Source organism: Nematostella vectensis, chromosome 6 (genome assembly GCF_932526225.1).
Source record: "Nematostella vectensis chromosome 6, jaNemVect1.1, whole genome shotgun sequence".
Taxonomy (NCBI): Eukaryota; Metazoa; Cnidaria; class Anthozoa; order Actiniaria; family Edwardsiidae; genus Nematostella; species Nematostella vectensis.
The window spans coordinates 9,953,626-9,963,677 of NC_064039.1; the positions used below are offsets into that span (position 1 = coordinate 9,953,626).

The window sequence follows — 10,052 nt, forward strand, 5'->3', positions numbered from 1 at the left end:
AAATCCGAACGAACCTTATAGTTTATGCCTGATCGGATATAAAAACTACGAAAGCCCATGAGGGCCACTCAAGGTTTTCGTTAACAACATCTCACCTTTCGGTCACGACTTTGAACTATTTGCGTCACGACAACTCACTTTGAGTGTCACGACAAAGCACTATTTGAGTATCGCTTAAAACATTGCAGGTTTAGTTCACCATATCGCACTTTGTGTCTCAAAACATCGCACTTTGTGTCTTAAAAAACTCATCATTTTGCCTTTGCCGGGTACGGGTTGGTTTTCTTATCATTTACCCGTTGTTGTACTGCCGTGGCCCTAAAGCTCAGAAAAACATAAAACAGATGCAAGTACCTCTAGCTCGCCTTGCGGGACTAAGGCCCTAATGATAACTCTACATCGGAAGCCTCTCCTCCAAACTATAAATCACGGCATTTGACTTTGTTTATAACTTAGGCGGCTCATCGCATTAATACTAATAATATCTAACTTTTTTGAAAAATATTTACAGCATTCCATAATGTCTTAGGCAACGACTCACAATTGACGCGGAAGAGGAAATAGATGGCATTATCATCGGCTGAGTGAATTCCTGTTGGAAACAATAGATGATTAGAATATTTGTTACCTGTATTTTTGACAACGGCATTCATGGAAGCATCAGAGCGCACCACTGTGGCGACTTTTTTCCTATTGGAATGCGATGACACAAGAGATAAATGCGGACGGGTTTAAAAGATCACGCCACGGTGTCAAATAGCCTTGCACTGCACAACAAGCACTATGGCTGTCGATGCACGGTCCGTGCTAGCTCTGTTGCTTATCTTGCAGCCTGCGCTCTCTTACAAGTCCGTGGACCCTGTTAGAGACAAGTTCGAGTATGGAACATTCCCAGCCGACTTTGAGTGGGGTTCAGCCACTTCAGCCTACCAAATCGAAGGCGCTTGGGACGTCGATGGAAAAGGATTGGGACTGTGGGACTACCTTACACACAGCCACCAATTCTCACATCTCTTCAAGAACCAAACAGGCGACGTGGCGTGTGATAGCTATCACAAGTACAAAGAAGATGTTCAATTGTTGAGAAACTTGGGCGTAAAGGCCTACCGTTTTTCCATATCATGGCCAAGAATTCTTCCCAAAGGGACAAAAGAGATTATCAACACCAAAGGGATCGAGTACTACAATAACCTGATCAACGAGCTACTGCACTACAATATACAGCCAGTGGCGACGATTTACCATTGGGACTTACCCGTGCCTTTCCGAATGGCAGGAAGTTGGACTAACTCGAGCATCATTGAGCACTTTAACGACTACGCCGAGATCTGCTTTAAAAACTTCGGAGACCGAGTGAAAAAATGGATCACGATTAACGAGCCTGCGATCGAGTTGCTATTTATGAAGACGCATTGGGCCCCACCCGCTAGCTCCCGCGAGCAATACCTAGCCGGGCATAATCTCCTACTCGCTCACGCTAAAGTGTACCACACCTATAACAACACATACAAGGCAACGCAAAAGGGCAAGATATCGATCTCGTTGAACGGCCAAGGGGCGGAGCCTTTGACCGACAGTCAGGCTGACAAGGAAGCCGCTGACCGGTACATGCAGTTCTACGTCGGTCACTTCGCGGTGCCGATATATGTGAGCGGTGATTACCCCGAGATTATGAAGACGCTGATAGCCAATAAGAGCGCGGCGGTTGGAATCCAATCCCGACTTCCGGAATTCACTGAGGAACAGAAAAAGATGATTAAAGGAACGGCCGATTACTTCGCTACAAATCACTACTCTTCTGACCTGGTCCAACATCATGATTTCTACAACGGGGCAAAAACACCCCAAGAAATGTGGACCGATGGAAACTATGTCCTCAAGGGTGACCCAAACTGGAATCGGACCGCGTTCAACTGGGCGGTGGTCCCTTGGGGGCTACGCAAATTCCTGAAATACTTCAAGGACAATTACGGCGACCCCGAGGTGATTATCACGGAGAATGGGTGCTCTGCGCCCGGGGAGTACCTGAAGACCGTGCCGGAGCGACTCGAGGACGACTTCCGCGTCGATTTCTTCAATAGATACATAAACGAGGTTTATAAGGCGTACAAGTTAGACGGGGTGAAGGTGAAAGGGTACTACGCGTGGTCATTGATGGATAATTTCGAATGGTTTCAGGGGTATAACATGCCATTTGGTATTCACTTTGTTAACTTTACGGATCCTAACCGGCCACGCTTACCAAAGAAGTCAGCGATATTTTATAAGAAGCTAGTTGCTCAAAACGGGTTCCCAGGCCCCTCAGCCGCTCACTCATTGGCAACCAGTAGAGCAAAGCTTGAGGGGGGCCTTGTCATCATCTCGCTGATTTTGTGTGTGTTTTTGAGCTAAGAAAGTATCCCCGAACTAATATCTATTTTACACTGCATTTTTACTAACTTGGTAACCGTTTCAGAATATTTGTTAGTCTTCTATTTTACAATAGTCAATATTTGATAGACTTATGTAAATTTGGCAGTAAGATCCCTCACTGGATACTGCAGCGTTGCCTGTGTGATTCAGTATATTTTCACAGGAGATCTGTTTGCCTTTGGTCCCTTTCCCCCCTATATTTTGAAGTCTAGAGAGGTGATTTTGTTTTGATTTATTTTCAATAAAAAAAGTTAAACTCATCTGAGAGAAGCTTATTATGGACCACCGAACTCGCACGCGAGCTCATGTAAGCCCTAGGTTTCATTCGCTCTCTAATTAATTTCAACCTTCATTTTCTAAGCATCAATTAGAGACATTAGGGGCGCTTGTTGCATGTTTTCAAGTGTAATATTCTTCAAGCGCCTAAACCCTTTCCTTGATCCGCTACTGCACTTCGCAGAAGCAAGTTTCTTTTATCCTCTTGTGAATGAAAGCAAAAAAAAAAAATGGCATGAAATTTTCCCATTCTCAATATATGAGCTCAACATTTCGCATACAAGGCGTTCATCTGACCAAAAGCTTAATTCCAAATTTTTAAGAAATTTAGAAGATATTCAATTTAGATATAAGCGAGGAAAGTTGGCTTAATCTCTGATCAGAGCCCGACTTCTCCCTAAAAACGAGTAGAATTCATACTTTTAACATTTGAAAATTCCACTTCAAGCCTTATTATCTCGAAGACGAATCCATTAGAAAAATACTTTTTGTTGGTTTACATAACATAAGGAACCTCTATGCATAAATACAAGCTTACCGAAGTTAACTAGACCTTATTTTGGGAAAACTTGCCATTTTTTTTCTCTGTCCTTGCAAGAGACCATGATCTCTTGGTCCTTGTGAATATTAAAGCTATAAGCGTGTACACAGGGGGTGCGCAGGGTGTCGCGCACCCCTCTTTTGTGCCATAAAGTGGGAAATTTCTTATTCTCTTATTAATAAGGAACCTACAAATACTATGCTTCTTTCCATATGATACCTATGACCAGGGGCGGCGGAAGGGGAGGGGCAGGGGGGGGGGATTCTGAGCGGATGTTTCTTTATATATTAACGTCTTTTTAAACCAACGGGTTTCAAGCGGTATATATGCAACTGACAACAAATTTGTTGAACAGTTTAAAATCCCAGCGTTCTTATAAATAGGATTTGGAACCACCTCCCACCCCTCCCCCCCCAACTCCCCCCCCCCCCCCCCCCCCTTACTTATGGGACCACTCCGCCGCCCGTGAGCTAAGCCGCTAAAGTTGAACCTAAACGATTTTAGCTACAACAGCTGAAAAACGGGACAGCATCTGGTGTACACAACCCAGACCGCATCCCTCTTTCTGCCCTGGTCTCTGAGCCTCGACATTCTGACGCTAGCTGCGAAAAGCTAGAGCCTCCGATTTTGAGTAAGCGGTAATTATTAGAATGTTAATATCCCATGTTCCACTGCGAGCTACGCTGTGTCCGAGAGAGACTGGGGACCAATAGCAAAACAAGAAGGAAGAACAAAAATAGGAAATATCTGAAATACTTACTCTGTGCACCTTTCTTCCCTTTCCTTCTTCAAGGTTAGTTATACATACAAATGTGTGAAGTCTTACTATCTCGAATTTTGTGTGTGTGTTTTAGATGTAAGGAGTAGGTTTTCGTACCACTACAGACTTTACACGTAAACGTTCGATAACGCCGAATGACTAAGAGAAGCTCGACGAGAAAGTGTTTATCCAACATAAGCTTGCTCGGTATTATTTTTGAAAACCAGTATGAATATTAATTGTATATTTTCCAATATTATTCAATCTGAACTGTCTCTTCGGTACAAAATCCCAAAAGGAATTGTTTTTTATGATGAAACATGGCGCATGATAATAAAATGTAAAAGCTTAGATTTGTGTCACAAAGGACGTCGAATGTCTCAATTTAATCTCGCATCTGAAAAAAAAATACAAACAGGAAATACTCTTAGCATGGTGCTACATAAATAAGCCAGTATTGAATTAACCATGAATTTTATTGACTTCAGTTAGTTGAGGTGAGAGCGGTGGTCATTTCTACACAACATGAATTTTGAAGAGCTAATGAGACATGCTGCTGATAACAAGAATAATGCCATTCGACAGGTAAGACTTATAGTGCATTCAAAAGCGTAACTAGAAATAACAGGTTACAACCTATCCCCTTGAAAATATGTCGCAAAATGGATAAGATGAATACATTTATTATACAGCAACTAAGATACATCTACTTGTATAAATGGTTAACTTTTTTACTCTGTTTGCTTGGGGCTTGCAGAAACATATTGAGCCTCAATGTTTTATTGTTTTATTGACCATGAGCTTTAGTTTTGGTCAATAAAATGATTGAAAAATGATCTGGTCCATAAATTCACATACAACCCACACACTTGAGCAATAAGGGGTATAATGGAATAAAAATTATAGTGCCTAGTCCAAAGAAATCTAGAAATGAGATGAAGTTAAAAATCAGAGTGCCTGACTATCATCATTCTGCTTGTTATTAGTTCTTTGTCATCTTCTAACTGAAGAAATCTTCTTTTCTTGTCTCTAGCAACAGAAGATGGGAAGAGCACATAAAGATAATAGGGGTCCAGTCTCAAGCTCTGCTGTTCAAGCTTTCCTCAAGAAGAAGGAAGAGGAAAAGAAAAGACAACAAGGTACCCATTAAGAAACATTATTTAAACTTGCTTTATTTAATCTTGCTTTTTTTGAATTATAAAGGCATTGATATAGCTTTTTGCTGAAGGGGGGTTCCAGACTCACAGATACAAATACCTAAGAAGGCAGTTTTATTGATATATTTGTACCAATCAGGGTGTTTCCCAAGAAGGAAATCATTTTTTACTTTATGCTAGTCTTTTTTTCTGGGCACAAAAAAGGTGACAAAAGAGATTTCACTTATTTTCACAATTCCCTTTGGCAGACTACTAGACTGGCCACCTCCACTTAATATACTCTCCTCTAAGTATATGTACACATCTCTCAACTCCCAAGGGTGTAAATTTCAGACTGTCCACTAACTTTTCTTTACTTGATAGCTGAAGCAGAGGCAGCACGTCGAGCTCGAATTCAAGCTAGATTAGAAGAATCTACTAAAAAGCCGACAAAGAAAAGAAATCCCCAGGACAATAAAGCATCTTGTGATTCAGACAAAAAAACACTAATCAAAAACTCAAGGGAAGTGCAAGAGCATTTACCCAGAAAGATCCCCAAGAAATCCTCAACTCCGCAACAAGGGGGGAAATCACAAGAAATAATTAATTCAAAACCAGATGTGAGTCAAACTCGGAAGGTCCCAAATTTAGCAACAAATTCAAAACTTAATAACAAAACAGGGTCGAAGGCATCAGATCAACAAAGTGTTACACCTAAAAAACCTAGTGTTGAATGCAAGAATTCTAAGTTAAAAAAACTACCTGCAAAACCTGTAGACTTTAAAGATCTCCTCGCACTAGCAGAGCAGAATAAGTCTGGTCAAAGAAAGATGGAGGCCCCTCCAATGAAAGAAGAGAAAACTAAAAAATCAGTGCCTACTGAACCAATAAAAGATAGAAGTTCTGTCTCAAGACAGAGTACACATGGAGAAGTGATACAAAACAATAAGGCACAAAGCATTAGACAGGGAGTGAAACGAAATCATGTGGAGGCCAGTAAAAGCAATAGACCTCCTGCCCCTGAAAGGACAAAGAAGAAACAAGAAGCAAGGATGACTATTCAAACAGAGACAATTTCAAACACTTTGACAACTTGTCCGGAAACATCAGGTGGACCAGTAAGAGGGACATGTAGGGACTTTGCCAGACAAGGGCTGCCCACAAGTCGGCTGTCTGGGCCTCCATCTGGTATGAGGAGGTACCAGGAGCCGCAGTATGAGGACTATGATGACTATGATGATGATGATGATGATGATGATTTTATTGATGATGGTGGTGATGAGGCCGATGTGTCATCCTACATTAGGGAGATTTTCGGATATGATAAACGGAAGTGAGTATAGGGATGCATCTTAGATGTTAGAGCTTTAAATGGGGGTGGTGGTGGTAGGATTCCCTCAACAAAAAAAATCAAGTATCCACACAACACCTTAAACTAAAAAGCAAAAACAAAAAATAGTGATCTTTTGGCAGCATTACACATTTTTTCTGTATTTTTGTCCATTTTTTCTATGCAGACGATTTGAATTATTTTTTAAATTTGTTAGATTCAAGGATGAAGACTTTGATGATAGAAGCATGGAAGTTAGCTATAGACAGATTGAAAAAGAAGAAGCGAGAAGGTAACCTACTTTTTTTCTCTTATATTTTGTTTCTAAAAACTTATGAGGCCCTAATTCTAATCCTTTATCATCAAATTTGTTTTTTTTTTTCATACAAATATTTTTATAATATTACACTTTGTTTCTGCATTCAATAGAATACCAAAAATTACTGTGATTGAATGACATGATGGCCAAGTGCCTTATGTTTATTCATATTTATTCATATTTTTTCTTCCATGATATTTTCGTTTCAGCTCAAAGATAGCAAAACTTGAGGATGAAATAGAATTCCTGAAGGAGCAGGCGGAATTGAAGAAACAGAAAGCTGCGTTAATGAAAAAGCGCAAGAAATAGAGGAAATAGAAAAAGATGATATTATGAAATGTATTTTTCAGATTCTACAGTAGTTTATTATTTCATGTGGCTTTGAAACAAAGTCTATAATCCTTTGAGAATGTTTCTTGTGGAGCTCTCTGCTTTTTCAGAATCCCTTTTTTTAGCTTTAAAAGTGAAGATGACATTATTTTGAGAGGCTTGTTTTTTTTGTCACAACCCAAAATCCTTATAGATATAACATCAACAACAATGAATGAGTTACTTTATCACAAAACTGATTGAATGACTCATTAGCACACTTGAATAATCATTCTTTATCGCAAGTATTGGGTGTCGGTCATAGATGTAGCCTAGATTTGCCATGTGTGCACATGCAAAGGGGTCTGATATTTCATGATCTTTTTAAATAAAATTCCTGATGTGATGGGAGAGGAGGTTGGGCATGGGGTGTGTGTGCATACCATTAGAAATAAAAGACATAGTACGACTATAAAGACTACAGACAAGCTAAAGAGAAACTAGGTGGTCTACGTAGGGACGGTGCTGGTAAGGAAATAAACCAACACAAGGTTAAAATGGTATACTTAACGCCTCTGTTAGTAGTCTCGCCGACCTCCTCAAAAATTAGCATATTCCCAATAAAAAAAACAAAGCATAAAAACAAAGTCATTAGTTGTATTTTCAGGACTTTCTATGAACACATCAGACAATATTGCACTAAATGCTTTTTATTTTAAGTAATAATCATAATCCTCTAGTTACTTAGGAATTAATTTTTTTTTATTCTAAGGGTCAGGCACAAGTTTGCGTGTCATTGTTCGAATAGGTGAAAATATGATTTTTTGCAGTAGGTTAATAGGTGCAGAAGTATAACGTGAAGGAATTAACTTAAAAAATATTCACGTGATAATACTGTTCGTGGATACTTTGCTGAAGGCGACAGAGCTGAGGCCTGTGGCTTCATCTTCATATCAGCACTCTTAGCAGAGTAGTTTTAGTCCTTCCATGTAACCCATTTTATCCCGTCGGCAAAGGATGCGTGGTGGCCATGATGGTACATGCCAGTTAGCCAAGTGGCAGATCCTATACCACACCAAGCACCTTTGTATACCGCAGCACAGCTATCGCCATACAGGTCATTATCTCTGTCTTTTGTGTTGAAAGACATGACACTAGAAACGCTCAGGGAATCGCCCGCCGTACCTAAAAAAATAAAAGAAATTAAACAATTCACTGTCAGTCTGTGTCTGTCTGTCCGGCACTGTAGATCAATTAACATTGACCGGAAAACGCCCCAACGCTAAGCTGGTACATGCTTCTCTCGGCCGACACGGCGAAGTAAGCATAGTCTGCTCCCTGTGGTACCCTCCAGGTCCACGAGAAGACGAATGCGTGTCTGATTCGTCAGCTGGTGGATTTTACCCAGTCCGAGCCAGAACTCTCCGTTCAGATTTCCAAAGCTGTGCTGGTAATCGTTCCAGGTTCAAAAGAAGTCGACTGAGCCGTCCATGCGCCGCTGAAACACAGGCCAACCCCCACCGGATGTGCTTTGATCGCAGTACACCTGACACCGGGGAAATGCGTAGTCGCGACGTCATGTTTCTGATCAGCGGCATTGCCCATTAGGCATTTCACATCGGAGCGATCTAAAAATCGACCACGTCCCCTAAGCTTACTCTATATATACGCGTTAGCTACAGTATGTCTTTTGTTTCGCAAAAAAACAAAAACATTTACTATTATATTTATATTAGATTATGTTGATTAATGAATTTAATTTAATTGCATTTAGTTTTTTAACTTTTATCTCCGCAAAACTTAAATTTCTTGATGCTTTTTAGTTGCTCTTGATAATAGGGCGGGCTGAGTTACCTTGAATGGTGGGAAGTTTCAGTCGCCGTCCGCGTCAATTATATACACTCTACTGGCCTTTCCGCCACATTTCAAGACTTGCAGACAGTTCCTGGGTACTGCGCATACAATAACAATTATGTACTTTTGATCTCTTGCTAGATGTTGAACTAGGGAGAGTCAACAAAGCCAACAATGAGTCTATTTCGTAAATGTAAAAGATTCTCTTGCTTACCGTTCAGGCAGACGGGTTCTGATCCACCACGATTGCAAGAATCAATTTTCTTTTCCAGTACAGCGAGTGGAGTCTCGATTCGACGCAACGACTCACTTGTGGCATCTCTTTTAGAAAGAGATACATCGCCAGAACGGGCGCTGGTGCATTTCACGAGCATGTAAAACAGGGAAAGAACTAGGAACACAAACTCCGACCTTATTGCTTGCTTGCTTGTTCGTAGCTCGGAATTTGGCTGTTCTGAAAGGGGACGAGTAAAGCGTTTTTGTGAAATGTTGTCAATAAAATTAAGGCATGTTCTAAGTTTTAAGGAAATTTTATTTACAACATTCCACAAAAAACTCTTCACTCGTCCCCTCTCAGATTGGCCGAATTCCGAGCTACTCGTCCAACGGCGTCGGTCAAGGATGCTTGTGGCTACTTTCTCGTTTTAAATACGGCTAGTGGCCAGGGAAAATAGTTTAGCTCGGATGTTTTGCCACAAATCGAATGTAAGTGAACCCTGGCATAGGTCTGCGAGATAAAAATATTTTGTTTGTTGTTTTTTCCTCTCGAATTTCTACGATATTTGAGTGCTACCGAAAATGGCGCCTCCAACCTTGTTTCTTTCCTTAGTAGGGAGAGAGAAGTCATAAATTCCGTTAAGAACCCCCCCCCCCCCAAAAAAAAAAAAAAAAAAAATCGTGTATTACACGTGAATTTGACAACAACAAGGCATCTTCTGAGTTTTAAGGCAATTTTATTGACAACATTTCACACAAAAAACGCTTCACCCGTCCCTCTCAGAACAGCCGAATTCCGAGCTACGATGAACAAGCAACCATTGCCTGGGTTACCTGTGGTTTTTGAAACAAAAATGGTTTCCTCTTTTTGTCGAACCCCTTTTTTGTAAGCATTTCAT

At 40.6% G+C, this 10,052-nt stretch overlaps 2 protein-coding genes and 1 long non-coding RNA gene across 3 annotated transcripts; 2 read left to right on the forward strand and 1 right to left on the reverse strand.

Annotated features, from left to right (window-relative positions):
- Positions 1-746: 746 nt before the first annotated feature.
- LOC5519886 (cytosolic beta-glucosidase) lies at positions 747-2,672 on the forward strand. Its single transcript, XM_001639625.3, has one exon. It carries the CDS (start codon positions 784-786, stop codon positions 2,389-2,391), a length of 1,608 nt encoding a protein of 535 aa, XP_001639675.3. The 5' UTR covers positions 747-783; the 3' UTR covers positions 2,392-2,672.
- A 1,233-nt stretch (positions 2,673-3,905) lies between these two features.
- Positions 3,906-7,726, forward strand: LOC5519887 (protein SPT2 homolog). The gene is made up of 6 exons (XM_001639626.3): positions 3,906-4,022; positions 4,478-4,574; positions 5,023-5,128; positions 5,510-6,458; positions 6,673-6,747; positions 6,984-7,726. Exons 2-6 carry the CDS (start codon positions 4,515-4,517, stop codon positions 7,081-7,083), a joined length of 1,290 nt encoding a protein of 429 aa, XP_001639676.2. The 5' UTR covers positions 3,906-4,022; positions 4,478-4,514; the 3' UTR covers positions 7,084-7,726.
- A 51-nt stretch (positions 7,727-7,777) lies between these two features.
- On the reverse strand, positions 7,778-9,734 carry LOC116603496. Its single transcript, XR_004290630.2, has 3 exons — positions 9,152-9,734; positions 8,938-9,035; positions 7,778-8,268 (listed from the first exon to the last, which is right to left on the reverse strand). It is a non-coding gene; the product is annotated as an uncharacterized LOC116603496 (long non-coding RNA).
- Positions 9,735-10,052: the final 318 nt, after the last annotated feature.